Source organism: Uranotaenia lowii, chromosome 1 (genome assembly GCF_029784155.1).
Source record: "Uranotaenia lowii strain MFRU-FL chromosome 1, ASM2978415v1, whole genome shotgun sequence".
Lineage (NCBI taxonomy): Eukaryota > Metazoa > Arthropoda > Insecta > Diptera > Culicidae > Uranotaenia > Uranotaenia lowii.
Genome location: NC_073691.1, coordinates 118,646,491 through 118,674,477, shown reverse-complemented (window position 1 = coordinate 118,674,477; position 27,987 = coordinate 118,646,491). Strand labels below are relative to the sequence as shown.

Genomic DNA, 27,987 nt, shown 5'->3' with positions numbered 1-27,987 from the left:
CTCCATTTCCTTCTCCGGTTAAAACTTTTTGCAAGGCTTCCGTTTCCAACTGCTTCTGGATTTCGCACAACCGATACAAAATAAACCTATCGAGACAGCTAAACTTGATTGCCTCGGCCAGAGAAGATTGATTATGATTACTAGCTACGTTCCTTGGCATCGAGCAGTGGATTCGTAAATAGTTGACCAAAGCGTTTGCGATATGATAGACGATATTTGAGATGTTGGTGTTTGATTTGCTGTAATAACTGCTGAAACTTTCGTCCAACAAGTCCGAACTCCAGGAGCAGGTGGAATTGATGCTGTTTGAAGGGCTACTGAAGGAAGCTTTAAATGACAATTTTCCACCATCGCCGTCGTTTTCAGAATTTATACCGGCTGCACTCAACAGCAGCTCGAATGGCCCATCACTGGCACCTGAACTAGTGGCGAAGCATCGGAGACAGTTGATATTTGACATAGTCACTGGAATTTGCTGCAACAGGATAGACATCCCGGTGGCCAGCCCTAGCCAGAAGAAGGTTATCGTATTTCCGGATGATTGGCTGAGCATTCTTGAGTTGGTCCTGTTGAGATGTGATGCTGCTTGAAAATGGAAAACGGAAAGTTGTTTTAACTGGTTTCACACATTCTGTTACGGAACACTGAGTGCTGTGTGCGTCCATTAAAGTTGATATACTCAACTCGTAATGGCATCTCCATTTCGAGAGTACGTACTGGCATTGTTTGTCTTACCAAATAGAGAAAAACATCTCTTACGTTTCAATATACTAACATGACGTCGATTCATCAAACTTACTATACCTATTACAACTAGAGATAGTTTTTTTTTATATTTTTCAAAATGTCTTAACACGTTCGTCGCCACGCTCATTTTGGTAGTTTTGCTAGCCGGGCCCAAAAAATTTTTCAGAGAGAGAAAGCAAAAAGGGTGTTGTTGGAGCTTATGTTTCTTTAATTCTTTCCGTCATCTACGAAAATGTGATTATTTTCAGGTACAAAGATGTACCAAACGATTTCATAACATCAGTATTGATTTCAACAGAGCAACACCTCCCTGTGTAACTGGTCTGCTTGGAACCTTGAGCAGCACTGATTTGCTTCTACATATGGCCGTAAGTTGCGGCAAACCCGAAGCAATCGACCATGTGCTCGCTCGGCTTAAATCCCGAGTCGATAGGTGGGGTTAGAGAAACAAGAGATATCAATAGCGGGAAAGATCACATGCGGGCAGCGTTGCCAACCTTCCAGATTTTTCTGGATTCTTCCAGATTTTTATGTGTCACCCAGAAATACAGACCTCATGTTGTCTGGTCCAGACTTTTAATAAATTATCCAGATTTGTCCAGAAATTGGTATAACTCAACGTTTTGATAAAAAACAAATACAATTGAAATCCAAGAGCTCATAACGGCAATACTGAATTTACAGTGAAGCAGAATACAGAAGTTATTTTGACAGCTGAATGGGTCTAAGCTTTCGGTTGTTCAAGCTTTTGTTCACATAGACTCAGACCTTGATTATTTTCAAGTAATGAGTATTGGAATCCTTAGACTACAATTTGGCAATCTGGCGACAAAAAAAAAAGGTCGTCACCTATAAAGTTTACCATCCAGACTTTTCCAGACATTTTTTCCATAATCTTCCAGACATTTCTGAAAAACAGTTGGCATCCTTGCATGCGGGATATACATTGTGTTTTCGATAGAAGGTCCAGCAGTTGATCGGCAGAGCTCGATTGCTCGGGTTCGCCGGTTTCATCACGTTCACCGTGGTGGAATTGGCTAACGCGCCGTTGTACTGAAGCGGAGATTGCAGGTTCAAGTCCTGTCGGTGAGCCGTTGTATCTTTTTCGAAAAATTCATGATATTTACGGCTTATGTTCTTTCGTTCTTTGATAGCTTATGTTTCTTTAATTCTTTCCGTCATCTACGAAAATGTGATTATTTTCAGGTACAAAGATGTACCAAACGAGTTCATAACATCAGTATTGAAAGTATCAATTATAGGGGAGAGTGGGGATACTTGATCCCCTTTTCTTATTTTCACCATATCTTTTTGGAAAAATTTAGCAACTCGCCGTCTTTGACATTTTCTGACAGCTTGTAACTTCAAGTTTCTATGCTCCAAAAATTAGAACGATACTTGAACCCGTTGATAAACTAGAAGCATTTTCGTGGAAGTAAAAAAATTGCGATTTTTCTGAAGTTAGGGGAGATTTGATCCCCTATTGAAGGAGACTTGATCTTTTATTCAGGAAGCCATAACCCTTGTATAAAAATTAAACAAAACCCCAAGATAGAATGTTAATTGACTATTTTGGTCATGTTTGTTCTCATTTCATAATTTATAGCAGACATAAGAAGAAAATTCTATAACTTTGTCTCAACGCTTATCACATTGCATACTTAAAGGCGCTATTTTTTTATAATTAAGAGAAAATTAATTATTTTTGCTCTATTCTTCAGCCAACTGTTTGATAAATATTAGTTTGTGGATAAGTATTAGTAATTTCGCAATCAGCAATCATAACGATCAATTCAGAAGAAGAATATGCCGTTAGGAAGGGGGATCAATTGTACCCAACTCTAGGGGATCAATTGTACCCATAATCAACATTTTAGAAAACTTTTTCTGAAAAAAGTTGAGAGTTTTCCATTGCTTTGAAAAAACATATCATTATGAAGTTCATTTTACGCTCGAACGATTGATACATTGGAACAAATATTTTTTTCATAATTTTCCCATATAAGGAACATTTTAAAGTGATGAAAAAAGATCTCCAAGTTACATTTTGTGAAATTTTTCAAACAAAGTTCAATAACTCAAACAATTATTTTGTTAAAATTTTTTAAACTACACGCATTGTTATTTTGCTCAATTTGGAACATTTTTCTAGAACATTTGATCTTTGTTAGACATTCTAGTTTCTAGATATAGCTAAGGAATCAAGTATCCCCAGAGATCAAGTATCCTCATTCTCCCCTATTGTAAATAATGATCGTACTTGATATTCCTATAAAATTATTTTTTAGGCTCCAGAGAGTAAAGGTAGTGTTGAAAAAGAGCCGAATAACTCATAATGTCCATAAAAATTACATTTAGGACCATTCAAAGTTTTTTTTGTATGTTATTAGTGCATTGTAAATATATATTTTCTTTAACTTTAAGACACCGATGATTGCCATGCTGTTATAGCGTTTTTTTGTCAACATCTAATAGGAAATTTTTCAGTTGATCACAATTAGATAATATTTTAAAACGTTCGTCGCTATGAGACCCATATTCGTGTGACGGGTGTACTTCGTGGCAGGTTCCGTCACATAAAAACGTGTGACGCTCTCTTACTCAAGTTAGCCGCTCAGTTTAGCCACACGTTTCAAATGGTAGAGTTTTCCCTCTTTTCTTTTTCGCTCCAAGAATTTCTTTGGGCCCGGCTAGTAAAACTATCAAAATTAGCGTGGCGACGAACGTGTTAAATAATGATTTACTTCACTACTTTTCCAAAATCATAAAAACAAATGAAAAACCAACCATTTTTTATTTCGAAAAGAGAATTTCGAATCAAGTCAAAGGTGGCTCCAGAGAAAATATGCAAAATCATTAATCGTCTTTAGAACGTAGTGATTGGACAAAAGACAATATTTAATGCCACCAAAAACATCATCACAAGGAGAAATAAGTTGAAGAAAACGAACCAGCCAAAGGCGCCTTTAAGTATGCAATCTCTTTTGGGTAGCTTAGCTTGATTGACTGCTCACATCCACCTAAAATAGTTGAACCTGAAATGCTTTATCGACAAAACTCAATTTTTAATGCATGTATTTTTCTCCCTCTTTCAAAAACTTTCTTGATTAAAAATAAATCCCTTTAATGAAATTATCATTAGGGGGAAGTGTTCCTAAATGCGCATGTTGGGTAATATGCGCATACAGCCGATTGACGATATGGCTGGAGATTCATCATATTTAATCAGTGCAGTTTGAGGGTCATACGCTTTTAACACATGGCATGAAAAAATTTAGTTGTTATATAAAGTCGAAAAAATTTAAAAATTCAAACAAGATTTTTGTTCGTTTTGTTACAATATATTGAACTTTAATTATCGTGCGTACAGATTCTGTAAACAAAAGTTTTAATGGTTTTTCTTTCTTATTCATCTGGAAATCGGAAATTCAACAAATTGAAGCTTTTGGCAAAGTTGTAAATGATAAGATACTGGAATAAGAGACAGGTTCTGAATGCCCATATAAAGGCAGGTTAAATGCCTATATTTTGAAAACTAGATTAGTCTTATAAATTTTTTACTTTTTATCATTTAAACATCAAATCTAAGCTCAAATCACGATCTTATAGCGAAAATAGAAGATATTCATACTAATCCGATAAAGATACGATATAAACAAAATATTACCATGAAATATGGCCATATGGCATAGTTAACTATATTTCATGCAAAAAAACTAGTGATGTAAAAACTTTCACCAAAATTTCAGCCTTGACGGATGCCCAACATTCGTGTCTACCACTTTCAATTAAATAATATCAAAATATTGCAAGTGTTGTTGAAATATAGCTAAAAACATAAATATGCGCATTTAGCCCGCCAGTTTCGGAAATCGGCTATTTTGACTTCTTTTATTATAAAATTATTTTCACAAAAACTGTAAGAGATTTTAACAGAAAAATAACTCTAACGTATATAAAACAGATGTCCGCTTAAGTGTATATAGTGTTCAGACTCCTATCTATTGTAATATGGGAGAAAATGAGTGCTTTCCTTAAAATACGCATATAGCCCGCCTCTCCCCTACAAGCTATGCATTTCAAATCCCACGATCACAGGCGTGGCTCAGTAGAACAAGTTCCACATCGCCAATGGATGCTACTCCGTGATTGACCGAGGCTACCAACTTTGTTCAAAGGTCAAATGAATGGTGTCTGGGACTGACAGCACATTCACATTGCCCAAAACTGATGCTCTCTCTTTGAACATCAATAACGGCGCCGGCCACGTCCTAGCAGTCAATTGATAGATTAGAAGAAAGAGAAAGGGATGAAAGAATGATTTCGTACTTTAGAACCGAGGTCACCTCTGCATCCTAGCAAAATAATTTTGTTTTGGAGTGTGGGTATAAGGATATGATCTGGAGACACTTTTGACCAGTGCCAAGGTTTTGGTTGTAAACCTTATCTAATATGCTTCTGTTGTTTAATATAATTTGAACAAATAAAGAGAACTATTTAAGAGTTTTTTTATTGCTCACTTTTTATTCAAAATAAGTACGCAATCTCTTTTGGGTAGTAGATAAACTTTACGTGTTTTGACCTGACACACTATAAACTATGAAATGAGAACTTATGTGACCAAAAAAAGTCAATGAACTATTTATCTGAAGATTTTTCTTGATTTTTGCCAAGGGTTAGGGCACCCTGAGTCCTGAGTAATGAATCAAGTCTTCTTAAAAATAACACATTTTTTTTCGTCCTACGAAAATGCTTCTAGTTCATCTACGGGTTCATGTCATGTATATTTCTATCTTCAGGAGCTTATAAACTTGAAATAACACGCTGCAAGAAATGCAGAAGACGATGTTGCTAAAAAGATATGATGAAAATAAGAAAATAGGTCCATGTATCCACGTTCTCCTTAAGTGTTCAAGTTATTTAAATGCCAAAAAATGAGATACAAATAACGCTTTTTTTGCCTTTGCGGTAATTTTAAGAAACTGTACAAAAGTACTCATTGAGATAGCCTTCCGATGAGAGTTTAATTTCGATACGTAGGGACATAACGACCACAGAATTAGATGTCGACGAATGAAAATAAGCCTTGTGTGAAATCACATCTAAAAAGTCATTGCCGAAATGAAGCAAAACACTAGCTGACGATTTTTAAACAGCTACTTGTTGAAATTAGCACAATATACAAAGTATCAAACAAGAAAAAGGGCAGAAAAACAAGGGCGATTGTTACCGGCCAGCTCACAATCAACCATACTGCTTTCATTCTGATGAAACAGCCGTCGTCGTTCAAAAAGCTATCCAAAAGCGTTTGGTTAATGAGCGAATGTTGGCACAGCTGCCGCTCGACTTGCCAATGCATAGAGTTCACATAATGCACAATTTTTCACCGCCAGACAGTAGCATAAATATGTATGTTTGGGTATATGTATGTATGTATGTATGTATGCAAGCGCTCTGTTCCACTATCAAAACGTTTATAAAGCAAAGAGCTTGGAAAAGTACGCCGGAAACTATAAACAGCTAGCACCTGGAACAACCTACGGACTACTGCCGAGCAGAACCTGATCCAGATCCAGTTGCTCTAACTAAGCACGGTAGCACCACCTGATGTACGAGGGCAAACTAAACAGCAGCCAGCTAGCAGAAGCCCTGTGCTGTGTGTGCATCACATTTCCGTGCGATTTGGATACAATAGAATGGTAAAGCGGCAAGTTCAACATTTGCTATTTTCAGAGTGCTTGTTGGGTTCTTAAAAAAGGTTTGCAGAAATAACTTGGGGTTGCTGCTGGCTGTGGAGGAGTAAAAAGGACTGATGATAGTGAGTAGTGGAGCGAAAGTGAAATGGGGTCGAATGACCTGGACCAACCCGAAGGGAAAAGCGCATCATCGTAGAGGTGTAAGTACCAGGATCCCATTAGGGCTGAGCTGGCCCGAATAAAGACAGAGCTGGGCTGTGCAGCTCGGTGGAAGTTATTTTCAGGACATTTACACGCTCCGGCTGTATCTCGCCAGCAGCCCATCAACATAATAGTTGTATAGAGGCAGGCAGAGTGTTTCAAATAGTTACTCCCCCGAACGACGAGAGCAGGCAACTTAGCGCTCCAACTATTTCAGTCACTCTGTGATGTTGATGCTGGGAGGAAAATCTATTTTCAAATGATAGCTGAACTATGTAATGAGGTTACGGTCGCCGGAGCCAACGGGGATCCGGAAATTAACCGGTGCAATGAGGATTTTATTGTGAATACCGAAACCGAATCCTGAGGCTACGGGATATTGAGCTTTATAAACTGTACGGTCTGGGCCTACAGACAGAGATTGCACAAAATTTCAACATCGCTCACGGAGGCTGAGCTCAGGACGGTTGAAGGAATTTTAATTAAAGGCTTAAATCGCCTCACAATTGGATTTCAAACGCTGTCCATTGGTTCTCTTTAGTGGAATGCCTAAGTAGTAATCCACTGGGAAGGAATCTGATACCAGTGAGAGCAATGATAATGGCCCTTATTCTGCGCCGCGTGTGACGTGATGATAGTCGAGTCACCCAAGTCAATCTATTCCAGTAGTCGGTTTAGGTGAGGATTGTCACTTCGGATGAACTTTGTGAGTTCTTACCCTATTCTCGTAGTCACCGTGGGTGAGAATCGTCGCATTCGGGTGACAATTTTAGGTGACAATTGTCGGTACCTTTTCAGGTGGTGACGGGATAAAAATTTAAAGGAAAATTTATGCAAAACGGAATAATTAGGTTCTAAACTTAAATTTTTGATTTTTTCAATCATTTGTGCAGCAGCAGAAAGTTTACTAGGTAGACGTTGGAAATAAATTCAAACATATAAAATTGAAAAAGGTTATAATTTCATTTTATACAATTTCATTTACATGCAACGAGATTTTAAAAAACACATTTTTTGCACTTCACTTCATCTTATCCAATTCCCGCCGCGGGGGGATTTTTCACTTTCACCCGGTAATGTTGTTTTCGAACAAATTAATGTTACAGCTTTGAAGTCCTGTACTGAACCATTGTTTATCGACGTCGAGGTGTCGTATCCCATGTGTTGATCTGTATGCAAAGGACCAGTTTATTGGGGCAGCCGTCGATTTCCGCTATTTTGTTGGATGTTTTTTCCAAGCTGCTCCAGGAACCAAACATATAAGACCAAATTCTGTCCGATTCGCTTTATTCGCAGCTCCAAAAGTTATTCCAGCTGCTTGCTTAAACCTTGCAATCCGTTAGTGACCGTTTGCGTACCGAAATTTGTACATTTTGATTTTTAATTTAATTTTAACATTTGGAATCGCGAACGAAATAAAAACAAACCGAGCAAATTTGACACATGAGTTCATTCGGTCGCTCACCTAGAATGAACCTCTGTCACTTTACCCGGATCGACTCCGGGAATAAGGTGACAAATCTCACGGTGACTCCGAGGTGAGGTGACAATCATCGCGTCACGCGCGGCGCAGAATAAGGGCCAATGTGTTGAGGCAATCTGATATTCGAAATTTCTTTAAAAACGTTTACGTTGGAAAGTTTATACAAATTTAGTATGAATTTGTTTTTGTGGATAGCAGTGATTGAATTTTGCTGAGCATGAATTGATCAACCTTCTCTCGCTCACTGCTTTACTCGGAAGCAAAGGTTGCTTTGAGGCAACGAAAACAACAAAACCGATGATGCATACGCTCTCAATATGGCCCGCCTTCAAGAAGCAGTACATTCGAGGCAGCGAACAGAGGTGCCAGGTGTCCTGATTTATCAGGATTTGTCCTGATTTTCGAGAGACCGTCCTGATTTTTCAAAAACGGTCGAGTTGTCCTGATTTTTGAAAGTTTGTCTCTAAAATGTCCTGATTTTCATAAAAAATTCTTAAATATGGTCGAATTCGTAGTTATACTATGATAAAATCGAATAAAATCGGTTATAAAATAGATAAACCAATTTAACAGATGGTAATCTTCGGTTCAGATGATATTTGAATGGTGTTTTTCGATATGAACTACATGCCAGCAAACAAGCTGCGTACTGTTGTTGCATAAATCAAGGCGATTACAGCACCTGTATTGCTCCTTTATTTATGCAATTTAAGCAGAAATCCTGATTATTTTCATGAATCAAGAGGTGTCCTGAAAAATCCTGATTTTTAACTTCGAGTTGTCCTGATTTTTAACGAAACCACCTGGCACCCCTGGCAGCGAATCCAAAAAACCAGGGGGGTGACAATCTGGTTCATCTTGCGAACAAGCATCTTTTTCTTTTTTTCTATCCATCGGGAGAAACGTTTATGGTGTATTCCTCTCAAAGCAGTACAGTGTTGAAAAAGTCAAAATTTCAACCAATGAGAAACCAGAATGATGATTGTGTTAGTATGCAATCATTCATAATTCTCTAGGTTTTGACATCTAGTCCGGTTCCTTGACAGCAAAATGTCAGGTTTGTTATGGGCCCACAAAATCGTGGGCCCGTAATTTTGATGGTTGTCAAAATCAATGACAAAGGATAGGGCTGTCACCCCCTGCAAAAAACCAAACGAATGGCTGCACAGCAACCGCACACAGGCAGCTAGTTTTTTCGTTTCTTTTTCCAAAATGTGGTACAAGCGTCAAAATTTGTACCACTTTTTCTTAACACGAGTGAACTTGCTCTTACTGCGGTAACGAGTATAAAGCATGATCATTGATAGCAGAATATTCATACGACATTAGTGGCTATAACTAAATGTTTGTTGCAGAACCAGATTTCATGTTTCGGGGTAACTTTGATCACTATGGTTTTTACATATCTCTACATCTTCAAAATTATTGTTTTGATGAAAATTAGCACAGAAGGCTTAAAACATCAATAAAAGTAATTTTTTGTTTGGACTTAATTGAATTTTTCAAAGTTTTCTTTCAAAAACAAATATACTCAAAAGATGGACAATATTGAGAAATGTTTATAACTTTTGCCCCTAAATGCTGCATACATTTAGGGGCAAAAGTTATAAACATTTCTCAATATTTTTGGCCTCAAAAACAAATTAAATTATACCTTCATGCAATTCCCTAGGTCCTCTCATTGTTCCCACGTTTTTTTCTTCAAACTTATACATTTGACAGGGTTTTATCCATTTTTCTATACCGGCTTTCTCAAAGGATATGTCCGTTTTTATAGTATCCTAAATTTATCACAAAATGACCATAAAAATTACACTAAAACTATACCTATTAAATAAATAAAAAAAAATTTCAAGCAATTCCCTTGGTCCTCCCATTGTTCCCACGTTTTTTTTTCTTCAAATTTATACATTTGATAGGGTTTTATCCATTTTTTTTATACCGGCTTTCTCAAAGGAAATGTCCATTTTTTAATATCCTAAATTTATCACAAAAGTACCATGAAAATTACACTAAAACTATACCTATACAAAGGAACAAGTTAAACTATCTTATAAAAGAACCCATTTGCTTCTAAATGCTTTCATTTTCTAAGGAGATGTGTTTGTTTATGAATCTTCGAAAAACAGATATTTTAAAACTTTAAAATTACATTTTAAGTAATAAAAAAAATTTCCAACTACAAACCAAATTGAGCTTATTTGAAACTCAATTCATAGGCTTTCAAACTTAAAAAACAGTTTTAAACTTTAGACTTAGTTAATGATGACTATTTGCAAAAATTTCGTGTTGATCAAAGTTACCCCGCTGATCAAAGTTCACTCAGTACCGTATTCAAAACAACTATGATAGAGTGAAACATTCGTATAAAATTTATAATAAAGTCGGAACAAATATCAATGATTTTCTTCTTTTGTCAATATTTTGCAGACTTAAAAGGTTACAGATTCTTCAAAACCCGAGTGGCGCATATAAACCACATGGGACGTTATATGAACTTTCCCCCTATTTAAAAAAAAATCAAATATCCGAAAGATTAAAATATCAAAAAAAAATATATTGGAGTATGGGAGTTGTTTCACCTTTAATGTTCTTGAGTTTATCGAATTTTTCGATAAAAAAATACATGATTTATAGGTTTTGTGCAATGATATATTATGCAATTTTGTTGCATACAAGCTTTCGTGCAATTTATTCCAATATATCTCCTCCCTTCCTTCCCCCCCCCCCCCTCCCCCTCCGTGATGTTCCAACTCTGGGTGACAAAAGCAGGATTTGAAATTTGTTCCGGGCCAATTGCTTCACATTAAAACTAAAATTAGCCCATCGTCACAAAATTGAACGATGGACGACTAGAAAATTTGCTTTGAAAAACAATCTGTTTTTATAATAAGAATGATTTTTCAATATAACGTGTTTTTTTAACTTTAATTTTATGTTTCTCGACGTAAAGCCAAACATTTTTGAGGGCTAAGGATGAAAATAAGTATCGTGTATGAAGCTAATTGAGCTTATTTTTTATTTTATAGGACGGCTCCTTTCTGTAGCCGCACTCAAATATTTACATCGGACAACTTTAGTATGCTGAATGAAGGAGTTTTATGCATATAGAATGCGACATTGATGTTCAAAACTTTCACAAAACCTTTGTTGGTTTTTTTGTAGGAAAAGTTCAATTTTGTGAAGACATTATGAGCTTGTTTTACATTTCAAGCAATTCACTGTTTAAAAGTGAACATTTCGACACTGAAAACAGTATCGAAAAGTGCAAATTTTCAGCACTGAATTCCATAACCTACTTCGATATCAATATTCAGTCGTTGGCATGGTAGTCTATTTACATGATGTTATTTGTTGACATGCAATTAATGAATTTTCAAGGAAATTTTTCGAAATTTATTAAATTTGTGTATGCAACTCGCTGCAAAACTCAATTTTTTCAGCACTTGACGTCATTATCCAGCTCGACAATTCTCGTTGGATAAATTTACAGCTCGTGCTGAAAAAATCCACTTCTGCAGCATGATGCATGAATACTATCCAAATATCCAAACTACCCAAATAGTAGTTTGGGCCAAAAATTTCTCCATACTGTACAAGGCTGTGCGAACGGGGGGTTTAAACCCCCCCCCCCCCTCCTCCCATGGACATTTTTTAAACTCAAAGTTTTGATCCCAAAAAAGGTTTAAAAATAAGTGTTAAAAAACATGTCAGAAAATTGGCTCGCCTCCGGCGGAATTTAATCTTCAATCACTCGCTAGACCTAAGACAATTCATTCTACGACTATGACATTCTCTAATCTTATAAATAGTAGATTTCGATTTGCAATTCAGTTATCTTTTTGTATTGAAACTGAAATCTTGATACAAAAAAAACTTAACTCGTGTTTTACTTTGAAGTGTAACTAAAATTTGAAACCAGCCATTTGAACTTCAAAATTCATTCAAAGAATACAAATTCTAAGTATTACGAGTTGGTAACCATGTAACAGATGTTGAACACTCACGATAGTCAACAGATTTAGTTAAATAAAAACAAAAACCTAATATCGATGACTTTATAACACATCACTTTGATTCTTTAAAAAAGGGTAAAAGTCATCTCAAATTTAATGCTGGGATGAAATATTTCTCAAGAAATCAATTTCAGCCTTGATTGTATGTATTTCGTGTTTCTCATTCTTCTGAATCCATAACTCCATATTTAAAATAGTTTTGATAAATTACTCAAAGCCTAAAATTTCACATTTTTCCTAGGTGCAGTGAATTTAAAAGCTTGTTTTGATTAATTTGGGTGCCTTGAGTCCAAATATGCAATTAGGTTTTTGTCAAATAGCTTTAGAATTTGAAATCACATTTAAAAATAATTTAAAATCATTTAAGAAATTTCATTTTTGACAAAACTTGAAAACATAAAAAAAGAAAGGCTTCATATCAATTATCCAGTTTCCCCAAGATCGCAAGTAATTATCGTTTCGGCGGAAAAAGTTTTAGCAGTCTTCTACTTGTTCAATCTACTCCATTTATACTATTTATAATAAACTATACTACTTTTATCTTTAAACCTTGCAAAATCCGGAAATTTTATTTTCAAATTGTCGTCCAAAATCCGGGCAATATCCGAGCAAATTTTGTCAAAACCTATTTATCAAAAATCAATAAAAAAAACTTTTGAATTTTTACTAATACTTTTCAATTTTAATCTGGAGATTTTCATAGGTATATAAGGTTTTCAAAAAACCTTTCATGAGTATATTTATGTAACTTGCTCAATTTTTTTTCCATAATTTTCACATAAGTTTAATTATTTTAATGGCCAAACTTTTTACAATTTTTAAAAATAATTTTAATAAGTTTCTCATTATTTTTGTAATTCTGAATTTTTGTTTTCTGAAGAATACAAAAACAAAGTTCTACCTTTTGTTTTTAGGACCCAATATTCCAATTGACGAATATTCGAAATCCATTGTTTTAATTTCCATCAGTTTCTTATTGATCATTCCAGAAATCAACCGTTTCCCAACCTTTGCTTTGACAGAAGAAGTTGTCAATGATGAATTGAACATGTTGTTTTACAAATATACGAAGTTTTTATTGTGAAATTTTTTTAGCCTTATAACTGAAAGAATTTGAATGTAAAAAATGATTTTATATCTGATTTTGATCACTGGAACTCCTGAAATAATATAGATGTTTTTCTTTTTATCAAATTAAATTTAATCACCAAGTAGGTATATGTTTTGCATAAATACTTTCAAATTCAAAATGGATTGTTTTCCTTAATCATGAATTTACAATTCAAATCGTGAATAAATATTTCTTAAAGTTCAAAGTAATACAGGGAAATTTTTAAATCAAGACTTGAATTGAAAATGAAGAAAGTGGAATGTTGATTAAGATGAGTTATTATCGTTTTGCAGAATAATTTTTAATTATGATGAATTTTTTACTTTTTCTGAAATTTATCTTTGATTTCGGATTTAAATTCTTTTTAAATCTGGGTGATTTCTTTAAATTGTAATTTTATGATTCTTATCTTCGAAGCACTAAATTCTGGTTTGAACTCAAAATTTTAAATCGCTTTTGTTGTTTGTGTTTTCGGAAAATTTTTAGTTAAATTTGTAAACTTGACTTCTGAGTATTTATTTAATATTATCAAATGTCTAGTTCAGGATTAGGAACATAATTTTTAATAAAATATTGATGACTTGACTGAAAGAGGAATGATTCTTAACTTTGAAAATCTGGAATCTGAATTTTGAATTTTGATAACCCCCCATGAGCGGATTCTTCGCAAGGGCCTGATACAGTAAGTTCCAGCCAAAATCAACGGAAAAAAATTGTTTTGCTGAGAAAATTTCGCACAAGAAAAGTATTCTGTTTTGAAATTTTCATCGGTCTGCCATCCTACAGATTCAAAAATTTGTAATTGAAATATTCAAATAACCTAATTTGAGCAAAAATATTGTTCTTCAAACAAGAGATTTTGAGAATAATAACGTGAAAATCCTACACTTTTTCTAAATTTATCTGTTCGCAGTCGGTTGGAACTGTTTTTGCTGGAATGATATTTCTTATCATGATTCAAATGTGTGTCAAAAAATTTAGCAGGATCTTACAGGGTATTTGAGAAATCATAAGAAAGAATTTCCAAAATTGTTTAAAAACGCTCAATATTTACTTGAAATTTCAGAAGGTTTATTTTTGTTTTGCTAAGTATTAAAAACTGGAAAAGTTCATTCATATTCTAGCAGAATTTTCGATTTAAAAAGCTATCTTTATTTAACATTTGCGGTGAAATTGCAATATGCAACGGCCCAAAACGCATCCGCAATACAAGTAGCGCCCCAGAAAATTCAAGCATGACTTCTATAAGGGAAGCATGATCGGCTGAAAGGAGACGATAGAATTCTTCCTGCCTGGTCAAGATTGAGAATTGCCCCCGAATTCACTGAGTATACTACATACTCCTGTAGCATAGTCGGTGATGAATTGGCATGGAATGCCGGATACTTTTTTTTAACATTTTTAGATTGGAAAAACATGATTGTAATAAATCTCAATTCTAGCACGCTGTTCTAAAAAAGTATGATTTATTTATTTTTTAAATAATGTTTTTTTAAGTCCGCAAAACAAAAAAACCACCACAGCATGAGTCGCATACATTCTGGCGATCAAGAAACTTGACAAGAAAAAGACAAGAAAAATCAAGAATTTTCACAACAATATTATCGGTATAACTAATGCAGCTTTAATACAAATTGACTGGTTAAGTTCAAGTGTATCGTGACAAGTCAGTCGCTTGATGAGACTTCACATATGCTAACACAGTGTCAATTATGGGTGGGTGGTATTCGTACTGCAACGCTTGGGCTTGAGTTCGAGCGTTATTGATTAGGTCCTAGGTAGTTATGTAGGTATTATTAGCCTTTGTTCCAAGAGTCAAGTGACTGTTGAGTCGCTTTGTTTAGCCGATTATAGTTTTCAATTGGCAGCTGTTGTGCTGGCAGCTATTGTATTGTCTCCTATAATAGGTCCCTGGAGCGTTTAAATCAGCCTGTTGATTCATGTAGACACTATATGGCAAGTTGGGAGAATAATTCACTTTTAGTCGGATCTTAGCAATTGGGCCGATTATTATAGAATGGATAATTTAGCTTAGACTTTATTAAAATAAATCTTTTATTTGATACGGCTCAAATCTTTTAGTTTTACGGAGCAAAGGTTTCGATTTTTTTTATAATACATCACTTGCTTAAACCTCCTTCGCAAAGTATTTTGACATAGTTATCCGTTGTATTTGGCACAGTTAGCTAGTTTTAAGGATTTAAGTTTTTGTATTTACAGTTCATTATTTGAAATAACTTGTAAAAAAAAAAAATAAAAGGGAAGCGAAAGTTAAGGAGGGGGGGGGGGGGGGGGTAGGGTCTAACGGGTATAAAAAAAACACCATTTTCACGATTTTTTTCTAGAGCTATCGTTCAAACAAATGTATTCAAATTTTTTGCATTATACAAAGCATTGTTAAAAGAACATTTAGTAATTTTTTCGTAGAAAAATATTGAAAAATGAGCCGGTGACGGAGCACTTTCGAGAATGCCTTTTAGAAAACAGGATTTGCGGTGGACACTGTATCTCAGCACAGAATCATCTGAAGTCAAAACATCAGAGCAAAATATATTTAATAGATGTTTTTCTGGACCCCAACGTTTTTATTTAACATAAAAAAAATTTTATGAAATTTTTGTGGCTGTTTGAAGTAAAAAATACGATTTTTCACGAAAAAATCCGCCATTTTTCACCTGTAAAATCTCCCCAAAGTAAAAAAAAAAACAAAAAAGAAAAACGTTGGGGTCTGGTATTTTATATGTAGAATGTCCACGGACTTTAAAAATGTACTTCCGAGAAAAACGCGTTTGAAGTTTCTGCTCTTGCTTTCTTGCAGTATAAGATAGGAGGAGATAAAGGCCTATAATTTATACAGTTTTGCTTCAAATGACTTGAAAATTTTACACAACATTCTTGAAATGTTTTACAATAAGAAAATAAAAAAATAAAAAAAAACGATTTTTTGAAAGTGTTAGACAAAACCCCTCCCCCCTTCCCCCCTCCTCCCCCCCCTTAAGCACGGAGATCGATAGATTTAAGATAAAGATATAATTCGAACTAGGTCTATCGCAGCCAACACATTCTTTGTAGAAACGCTAGGTGGTTTACCTCAGACCCGAAGGGAATCTTTCAAATTCTCTCTGACGATAAAATGATCCTCACAAGACCAAACAATATGCTCGATGCCATGGTAACCTCGGCCACAACGACATAAATTGCTTCCAGCGAAATTCACACGAAAGTGTAACGCTTCTTAGGAGCAATGATTGGACTTGAGACTGTTGAACCAGGGTTTGAAGTTAACCTTTGGGATAATCGAGTGAAGCCACCGACCCAACTCATCTTCGTTGTGGGCGATTATACGCTGAAAAATGTTGCCTTCAGCCGCGCCCACCTTTGCAACTGAGCCTGCCTTCCCAGTTCCCACTATAGAGCAATGAGATGGTACCAAAACAAAGGTGATGCGATCGCAGCGTCTAGGTCATGGGTGGCCAACATTTTCCACAGGCTGACAAATTTCAGATTTTAGATTTTCTAGCGGGCCATAAAACAGTTTTTCCTCTATTATTCAAAGCAAACGAAAATAATCTGATTTTTAAAGATAAAAAAAAATTAAAAATGTCCTCATGGTTATTTTAGGCAATCAAGTTTAGTATTATCTCAGTGATATTTCACTGTTCCCAGTTTATTCTTTTCCTATTGTTTGTTCAATACACGAAGCAAATTTAGCAGCAATGATTTTCATGAAAAGTTTATAGTCTGTGTTTCATAGGAAATGGGTCTTTAATTGTTGATAATATTCATACAACCTGTTTTTGGAATGAGACTCTTATTTTCATCCGAAAAAATTCTATTGGTAGGAGATTTCCCAATAATACTCCATCGAATAATTTTAAAAGATCTTCTTTTCTATATCAATCATCGTTTCATAAAATAAGTAGGTTATTCCATTAGGGCCGGGTGCTTTCTCTTGGTAGCCTTTTAAATAACTTGTCAAAGCTCATTTCCATCGATGGTAGGGTGATTTGCCAATCGTTGTCCCCTAACCCATTGTTGCACAGCATGACTAGAATTGTCAATATTTCAGCTGTTTTTCTACTTTTCCTCAAAAATAATACTGAGTCATGTAATTCGGAATGTTTTCTGATGAAATGAGGCTTTTGTGATATTTTCTGCTGGAAAGTGTGTATCTCACGACAGTTTTAATTTTTCTTTTTTTTTGCGCGGTTTTTGTGCTTATTGTTAACAAAAACCTTAGGGGAGATGGGGGCATAATGGCCACCTTAAGGAAAACGCTTATTTAACAATAGAAAATAGCTATAATATGGAGGATACATTATTGTTTCGTGTTTAGACACTTGAAAAGCCTATTCCCTAACGGACTGAAACGTGAAAAACTAGATGAAAACGTTTAAAAATGCATTTTAAAAATGTTTGCCAAAAGCTGAAAACCAGCCACTGTAGAGGCATAATGAGATCCCCCCCTGAGGCAGTATGAGCACCATTAATCAGAGCAAGATGTGCGTTTTCTGTCGGGGAATCTAGCAGCGAATTCAACTCGATGAAGTCAGGTTTGTCGTAGATTCATCAAACAAAGCAATAACAAAATAATCTAGGTCTGTTTGTAGAATACAAACAATTCACGCACGCTCATACATTATGGGCTTTGTTTGGAGGATGATGCTACTAGCCGTAAAATGTAACAATAAAAAAGCGATCATGAATTGTAAATGGAAAAAAATCACCTCGAACAGAAATCGAACTCTAGTCTTTTAATTACCTTTCCGACACCTTACCAATAGGCTGAATCGTCGGATGAAAACTAGTCAAGGTGTGGCTCTATAAATCAATTTTAATTCGCTGCTAGATTCAACGGCAGAAAATGCTCATTATGCCTCGATAATATGGTGCTCTATATGCCCCTAGTCAACAAATTAAAGTAAAAACGTGTTTTAAAATTGATTCAAGTGAAGAATCAAAAATTTTATGATGCTGAAAATTGAGAAACAATGTGTAGATCATGTTGCAGTGCGTACATTTCAGATCAAGCTGATTTAAAGGTCATAAAAGCTTATTTGGTGGTGCTCAAAAATTATAATATTTTCGTCACTTGAGAACCTTGCTGGTTATTATTTAATATTTCTGTAAAGATGAAAAGGATATTTCTTTTTTGGTGAAAAATTAATTCTATAGGTAGTACGAAACAAGTCCTCATGAAAATTTGTTTAAGAAAATACGTACTTATGTAGAAAAATAGAGTGCTCATTATGCCCTGGGTGCTCGTTATGCCCTCATCTCCCCTAACATTCCTTCTACGGCAAATAAGGTTTTCGGTCAGAACAAAACATGTTTGCGTATCAGTTTTCTATACGAAACGTTTGTTGGACAAATTTAACACCATGATTTTGAAAAAAAAAATATGATCCATACTTTATCAGAAAATATGTTGGATCGTGCAACAATTGGTCCGCTCAATCGCCTCCTGCCCCATTGTTGTACATAATTCCGCTGCAAAATTTGTTAGGAAATTTCAAATTTATAAATTCGTATACCTCCAATAACTTTGTTTGGTTGTTTTTACAGCTAAAAATAGCAATACAAATTTTGGAAGCAACTGATTAAGTCCTGAATTATAACAACGTGTTTTGAATCAGTAAGGAGGCTTGTACGGAAAAATCCAAATTTTCATTCAAAAACCATCAGAGATGGTTTTGTATTAATTTGTTGGTTCTAGCAATACATTGCATGTGAACAAAAACTAAACCTAACTTGTACCCCAGAAATGATATTCGTTGTCATATGAAGAATTCAAAATAGGTATACATTTTTTAATTTTAGTGTTTTGACAGCTAATTTAAAAGCTGGTTAACTGGATGAAAATAAGAATCGCATTATACTGCTTTGCATAGCCAATAAGTGTGATGATTTAAAACTTTCGCAAAAACATGTCATGAAATTTTTGAAAGCTTCAGAAAGCAAATCCTGCAATTTTACAATACTTTTAATGGATTACTATTTTTGATTTCGAAATGGTTATAACTTTTTTCATGAAATACTTTGCTTCTTCTCATTCTGGAAAACAATTAATTTTAAGAATGGGGAAAATCAATAATTTAAAACAAAATTCATTTCAAACTTATTTGAATTTCTTGTATCTGCGAAAAGTTCTTCCTGCATACAAATTGCCATACAAAATTGAACACGTTCATTGACTACATGCAACTAACATGACTTGAATTGTCTATTGGTATGACATTTTTTTTCTGAATAAGTGGATATTTATGTTCGTTTAAATAGTATTTTTGTAAATTCTGTGCTTTAATTAATTATTTTCCACTAAGAATTTTCACATTTTTTGCACTCAATGTTGATTTTTAATAATTAATTCAATAATTCAAAGACACTTTATTTTTTTACCGTCAAATCTTAAAAATGAAGTTTTGAAATTATTATACTCGTTGAAAAAACTTATGTCTGTATGAATGTCGGGCAATTTGCATTGTCTGAAAAGTGTCAAAGTCAACTCAACTGCATTGGCTTTGAGAGACTACTTTTTTATCGATTTATTTTTAAATCCTTTCTCCCGACCATTTACTCAACATTTTATGCAAAGAATCTAAAAGCTGTTCTGAAAAAAATCTGTTGCTCTAACTTTGTGAAGACAAATCTAAAAGAATTTTATTCCAAGTCAACAGCGATCCCCTTGATATTATTATTAATATTCCAGAATATTGTACCGGAGGAAAACTACGACCCTTAATCCCACAAACTAGAAGTCGAAGGTTGGAAGACCCGAAATATTACTTATCTGATGTGCAATTTCTCAGGAATTCGAATCTGCCGTCGAGTTGCCGCCACTGGAGACATCTATGTGAAGCTTTATTTGGCCCTTATCATCCAGAAAAATAAACAGTCATAGCTTTGTGAAACTTAATTTGATCCAAAACAGTTTTTCAGCCGGAAAACTCTCGGGAAGCATTTGTATAGGATGTGATTGTTTCCTGAAGATTGATGAAATGCTACAAAGGTTACATTAATTACAAATAAACCCACTTATATGAAAAAGATATTTAAATCAATTACCTTTTTTAAAAAAAAATCTCTTATACAAAATTGTATATCATGAGCATAAATCAGTCAAACGATCTTTAACGTTTCAAATTGAGATTCGTTATGCATCTCCTTCATAGGCGTAAAAGGGGGCAAAACAGATCACGTTTTTTAATCTTTTCACCTGTTTATAGCCACTTAAAAATTAAACATTAAATACCTTTCAGTTCGTTCTATGGGATTTAAAAGACATAAAATTTTATGTTGGTGGGACATATAAAGAAAAAGGCTCAACACTGGGCAAATTAGTTTAAATAACACTCCACTCAAATGGCTTCGGGTAAATTAAGAGGTGGATTTGAGTTTCTGAGAAAACTTCACGTGTGATAAATGCTATTCCAGACATTCAAACCGGCGGCTTTGTGTTTTTTTGGGGCCGAATTGGAATTTGAAAGTGCATTAGACGGTTTTTAAGGAACACCCCCCCCCCCCCCCTCATAAGGGGCCGTCTAAAAATTAGATTGCATTTCAACTAGAAGCTCTCATAATAAGCTTCCGTAACAAAAATCAGCCTATTCGATCTCATGGTGACTGATTTTTAAAATGTGCAACCATTGGAAAAAAAATCGGACAACATTATGCACGAGACAACATTTGCCTGTGCAACTATTGGGCACAGACAAGCTGTTTTAAATGTTTTTTTTAATTTTTATGTATTTTTTTTTCAAACACTTGAACTTTTGAATCTTGTTGACCAATCCTGTATGAGTGCATCGACAAAAAAACGAGTGAATTTGGTTGAAATGACTAAAATACAGCATAAACACCAAAATCATGTGCTTAGTTGTGCAACGATTGGCAAATCACCCTAGCATGAAGTCTAACCTGGGCGTCATAATTCAGCGTTTTAGTGATTGAATTCAAAGATTGGTATTCGCTTTTAGGAGTTTTGTCCTTACTGAATAGTTGTTGAAAATTGAATATATGATTTCATTTCTCTTGGTTAATTTAAAATGTATCCCTTAGCTTTCAATTAGCTGGCTCTGTATCATCAATTTTCGATTTAACTCAGATGCAACGTAAATTCATACGCTTCGCTCCCCGCAATCTACCATGGAACGATCCTGCCAATCTTCCTGCATATGAAAACAGATGCAATCTTATTGGACAAATTATTTAGTCTTCCCGTTGAGCCGTGTTTGATTTACCTTTAACATCTGACATAATACTGGGTCCTATTGACTGTTCACAAATTTAAAAACTTTTGAATTTTAACAGGCCCAGAAACCATCGCTCTCAATTTTTCCTGGTTGTTCCGCATGCCTTTACTTATTATGGTCGAAATGCACCTCTCATAAGAACAATTCGAACGCTCAACCGCGTTTTATCAGAATTAGTCTTTCATATCTCCAAAATCACACTAAAATGTAAATTTCGTAGAGCACTTTGATAATAATAGATTTAAGAGAAAATTGTATTAATCGTATTGTGTGATAAATTTAAGTATTCGATGTATTATTTAGATTTTAATTAAAATCCTTTGATGCAAATGATGAGGGTTTTTACGCGCATATGAGACGGATTTAATTTTTTTCATATGGGCTTTTTGCCCTCCAATAAAGATAAGATCAATAGCTCGTCCCATCGAGTCAACATAAAATTTAATGCTCGTAAATTGTATGTATTAGGTATATTAAAATGAACAAACAAATCCTTTCGTTGATGTCGAAATTTTGCACCGGAAAGCCCATAGACATTGACGAGGTTGAAAAAGTTATAGAAGTTAATCTCCCACTTGGATCTAGAACATAATTACTGAAAACCATACACAGTAAATTTTTGTCTCGATTTCCAGCAAAAAAAAATTGCTGGAAACGTTCAGCAATCCAATTTTTTGCTGAAAACCAGCAATTGGTTTTCTAATGGCTGGGTTTTTTAGCAATCGGTTGTGTTCTTGTCATTTTGGCTGAAAAATCAGCAATCGGTTTTCAAATTGCTGAACTTTCCAGCAATTGATGGAAAATCAGCAATCGAGTTGTCATATTGGAGTCTGTTTGTTTTCGTACTCTGAAGCAAAGTAAGACTCTATTTTACGAATTTTGGTTAGATTAATAAAATTATTTTTATTTTCCACTATATTCTAGCAACCAGACATAGCGTGAGTTGTTATTGGACAGATTTTATTAAAGATATTAATCAGAATGCTTTTCTCAGGTGGCGAAGGATCAACACTTTAGTAGATTGCTGCCACTCCAGAGCCGGTGTTGGAAAATAAAAAAAAGTTCTTGGAAGTAGATAAAAACATAATTTAAAAATGGAAGAAACTAATTATTTTTTTCATTGCTTATTTTATGCACTGCCAGTATTCAATATTCAATTTAGAATAGAAATAGAAATTTGGTACTAAATACAGCCGGTTGTTTTGAAAGAAATTGCTGGTTTGCAGCAATCTAGATTGCTGATTTTCCAGCAATTTGAATTGCTGGAAACCAGCATTAACGTTTGCTGTTTTTTCCAGCAATCGAAACAAAAACCAGCAAAATTTTGCTGGTTTCCAGCAAAAAAATGCTGTGTAGCTTTTCGAACTAAAACTGCTGTACCTTTGTTAATCTCACTTATGGTCACTATGGCTAGGTGTCCAAGTAACACAGATCAAGCTAACTTTTCATTTCGCATTTCGATGTTTTATTATTGTTTTATTATGGCTTTTTTTGTGCAGCTCGTTTTATGATGGTTTTATTATGGTCATGCAAAATGCTTATATTCTTGAATCGAGCATCTGTTTTCAGATAGTTTTGAAAACGCTCATAAATTTTTCATTCAACATACTGTTTTAGTTATTTAGAAAGAGTGCTAGGAATGCTATGTTTAAACAATAATAAAACACAAACTTAGAAGTTTGTTCCAAATTTCTTTTGCATGTTCTATAATAGCACTCAGTGCTTGATTATTAAACCGCCATAAAAATTTGTGACAGTTCTCGATCAAGATGTCAAAACAGGACACGCTCAGATTAGATAGCACATATTTGAATTTGAATTCCCAATTTTTACACATTTTTGATAAGTTCTGTGCGTTGATTTTGAGATAAAATAATAAAAAATTATAAAAATCTATGAAAACTTCGAATTACCGGAAGTGGAATGAATAACTCTACAATATGAGTATTGAGTGAAAGGGTTCAAATAGGGGAAACAAAATTTGTTGCTAGACGCCATCATTAATACAAGATGGCGGCTTCCGCTTATATTTTCAAAGTTGTAAATAACCGAAAATATCATGAAACCTTCTTAATATTGTTATTAGGTGAAAGTAATAAACGAGTAGAAGTTGAATTTCGTTGTTCGTCGCCATCTTAAATTCCAAGATGGTGGCTACCACTCAACTTGAAAATACTGTAAAGACTGAAAATCGCCTCAAACCCAAATATGGGTATGAGTTGAAAGAGATGAACCAGTAAAAGTCGAAGTTCGTTATTTGACGCCATCCAAATTCAAGATGGCGGTTTCCGCTGAACTTTAAAATGTTGTATATGACTTATAATCGTATGAAACGCCAACAATATTGGTATTGGGTGAAAGGGCTAAACGAGTAGTAGTTGATTTTCTCTTTTCGCTTTACTCTTAAATGCTGTAAGTGACCCAAAATCGCACAAAGCAACCACAATACAGACCCCGTTCGTTTTTGGCAACATTCGATTTTGGAAACATCCGATTTTGGCACATGACCCTAAATCAAACAAATAACAGAAACAACATAACCTTATAGTATTCGCTTTAATAGGACCAATACAATTTAGACTTATTAGCATGATAGACATAATACAATGACATAAATAGCAAATATGGCAAAAAACAAAAACTATCGACAAAACACGAAAAGTGCTAGATGCATCAAAAACATTATAAAAAATGTAGTACTAAGTAAAAACAAAGTTGGGAAAAAACCGTTCGATTTTGACAACACAAAATTTTCGAGCGGGTCATTTTACCCAATGACCATACTGAGGAAATTTCACGTGACTTTCAATTATTTCAATCATTTTATAGTTCAGTGGAAGCCGCAATCTTGGATTTCAAGATGACGCCTGATAGCGAAATTTGTATTCTACTCGTTCATCCTTTTCAACTTATACCCATATTGTGGGAAATTCATGTGATTTTCATTGATTAACAGCATTTCAAAGTTCAGTGGAAGCCGCCATCTTGGATTTCAAGTTGTCGTCCGATAGCGAAATTCGACTTCTTATAGTTTAGCCCTTTCACCAAATACCAATATTGTGGGCCTTTCATGCGATTCTCAGTGACTAACAGCATTTCAAAGTTCAGCGGAGGACGCCATCTTGGATTTTAAGGTGGCGTCGAAAACAAAAAAATCGGCTTCTTCTAGTTTAGCCCTTTCAACCAATACCCATATAGTGGTTGTTTAATGCGACTTTTTGTCATTTACAGCATTAAAAGTTCAGCGGATGCCACCATCTTGGATTTCAAGATGGCGTCTGATAGCGAAATTCGACTTCTACTCGTTTAGCCCTTTCACCCAATACCAATATTGATGGGGTTTCATGCGATTTTTAGTCATTTACAACATTTGAAAGATCAGCGGAAGCCGCCATCTTGGATTTCAAGATGGCGTCAGACAACGAAATTTGACTTCAACTCATGATTTATTTCACGGGTGATTAACAACCAATCCGTTTTTATTTAAAATGTTTGTCTTCATTTACTGTACTAAGGATTAACAACTCAGAAATGAGGAACTTATCCTAAGCGTGTAATTGGTTGGCTTGCGAGAGAAACGTCAAATCGAATTGACTAACGCCATGTTGATTGCAAAATCGAAGGGCACAAAATGACGCCATGTTGATGGATTCACAATGCAAGCATTGGGAAATATTTTTTCAGGCCCATTTTCCATCAATTCCATAATGATTGACCATCAGATTTGACGAGGCGCATTTATTTTAAGATACTTACACATTTTACCTAAAATCTTGACTAGCAGTACAAAAGAGGCTCATAATATGGTTAAAACATTGGTATTTTGGCTATTGATTTTACCAGATCATATCTCAATAATGCAATCATCATTCATCAACCATTATTGTTGCTGAAAAAAAATAAAAATAAAACTCCGAGAACTCACAGAATCGAAAAAACCATAAATTCCTAACATGTTTAACAATAGCTTTTTAAAAGCTTTGGTGACCAACATTGATGACCAACAATGATATGTCATGATGACGTTTCTAGGGTAGGGCCAAATAGCCTAATTTTGGCTTTATTAGAATCCAGGTGATGTTATAGAATGCGCTTTAGCTTTTTATGAAGATTAATGCTAAAGTCCAAACGAAATTGACCATAATGAACTGACCATAATAAAGCTAAAATTGTTACTAAATTGTATACACCCATAGAAGAGGTTGCAAAAATCCAATGCCTATAGAGTTGTTTTTGACATTTCTTACGCACACTTGCTGAGCGTGTACAGATGAGACGGGACAATTAACCTCAAAAACTCTCGGTACAAAAAAGGGGCAGCCGGTCGACACACATGGTCGTTTTTGAGGTTGATTGTCCCAAAACTGAAAAGTGTTGGTGAAACAACCTGCATAATATCACGAACACTATCAGCGGCAAATAGGACTATTGGAAAATGCGCTTCTAGGCGATATTCCTTCTGTGGCAAAATATTCATCGTTTTATCCGATTCAAGTTTTGTCAGGAAATCCAAATAAAAAGTCGAAAAAAGCCTACTGATGGTACATAAATTCAGGGGTTAATCCTTTTACGATGATTATGACAAAAATTACAAAAATAAAAAAATTTCTACCGTTCAACGAGTCCAAATGTTGACCAAAAAATCGAAAGTTATTTTTAGGTACAGAAATCATCCCTGAAAATTACATAAAAATCAGTGTGCTATATTTTAAGAAAAATTTGCACTATAGTGGAGTTGGTAACTACTTGTATATTTAAAAATCAAACCAAAATCGTCAAACCAAACAATGTATGTATGCAAACCGCGAATCTTAAAACCTAAGCAATATCCAACCACCAATATATGTTCATACATGTGTGCAACGCAATGATGATGATGATGGCGTGCCAGCCCTTTCAGGCTCTATTGACATGTTGCACTCATCGCGGTAATCAAAACGATTCCAGTCGTCACGTTGTCGGCAGCTGCAAGTGACACAAATTAACCCACACCGCGTATCGCAGCCCATCAGAGTGCAGTCCCAACTGACACAACTGATTTCCCGGAAGGGTTTGTGGGTGACAATTCCAATCGGGCTGATTGCAGTCTCCGTTTGTTTGTTGATTTTGTTTTTATTCTACGTTCATCCTGGCCGGGGTCCCGTTTTTGATTTTCCAATTTCCCACCAACTGTTACCCCTTCAACGGTACAATGACAAGAGTTAAATTTGATTAAGACGTAGGTACCGGTTTCCGCTATCCAGGATAGGATTATCGGGGCACTTCTGGCGAGCGGCCCATCGTTAACACTCATATGAACGAAGATTGTTTTATTTTTTATTATCTAGCTGAATTGGGTTTGTGTCATTGTTGTGAAAATCAATATCGTGAATGAAGGTAAAGTCTAAGCAGGCTGTGCACCGAGATGTGATGCATTTGACAGATTGTTAAAGCTACTTCAGTCAAATAAAGAAAATATTAGACTACTGAATTACGACATCTATTGTCTCAAAACATTGAATTTAGAGACTGTTCGCTTACCTCCAGCATCCGATGATCTTTGTGATATTCCGCGCTTCATTTCGTGTCTGCCCATAACCTTTGTGCTGCTCTCGGAAGAAAATCGGCTTGCTGCGTTTGCTGCGGCGGATGATGACGAATAAGATGTGGAGGGGGCGTTGCTATGGTGGTTTCCGGTGTGAGAGGTTGAGGCGGAAGTGAGCTGCGCTGATTGGGATTGCTGATGCTGTTGATGGCTGACGGATAGGGATTGCTGCTGCTGCTGGTGTGGAGACTTTAGCTGCTGGCTGAGACGGCGCTGCTGCTGCTGCTGTGAGTTCAATTGAGCACTGGTTGTTGGTTCGGTTGGATGTCTGACTTTTGGACGAAACCCTTTGCTAGGGTATAACGGGTACTATCGTCCAGCTATGCGGATCCAATCACGGCTTAGTTCATTGTTGTTGTACCAGATACCTGGGAAGAAAAGAGACAAACCTTAAATCAGTACACAGAAAAAGCCGATTGCACCCAAAGAATAGTTGGCAAATTTTTGAAGCATCTATAGCATGGGTGGCCAACATTTTCAACAGGCGGGCCAAATTTTGGAGATGAGATAGGCTGGCGGGCCACACCAACATATTTTTTGCAAATATTCAGAGCAATTAAACGAATAAGTGATTTTCAATCTATTATATAAAATTCTCTTGTAACGGTGTTTGAAGTACTACTCCTTCGAAATGACCCAAACGATTCGAATGAAATTATTTTTAGAATATTCTGAAGCCATGCAAATCGGTTTATATCGAATAAAAACAACACAAAGTCGCATCAGTTGTCCGTAATGATTAAATTTGTAGTTTTTTGAATGAAATTAAAGTCATGGCTTCCATTTTTTTGAGTTTTTTTTCCTTTGGGCGGTTTGTTTTTCGTCTCCAAGGTCGAGGCGTCGCGAGCAGACGTCGTTAGAAGATAGTAACCATGGCATAGCATACTGATCAGTGAG

The 27,987-nt window shown here is 35.2% G+C and overlaps 1 protein-coding gene across 6 annotated transcripts in view; it reads right to left on the bottom strand.

Annotated features, from left to right (window-relative positions):
• LOC129739376 (uncharacterized) overlaps positions 1-27,987 on the bottom strand; it is a 249,532-nt gene that overhangs the window by 190,335 nt on the left and 31,210 nt on the right. For all 6 annotated transcript variants that reach the window (XR_008735842.1, XM_055730795.1, XM_055730794.1 and 3 more), the window contains exon 2: positions 27,027-27,458. Coding sequence is in view for 5 of the 6 variants with exons in the window: in XM_055730795.1 (XP_055586770.1) it covers positions 27,027-27,081 (55 nt within the window). In the remaining variant the exon portion in view is untranslated. The remainder of the gene's footprint in view (positions 1-27,026; positions 27,459-27,987) is intronic.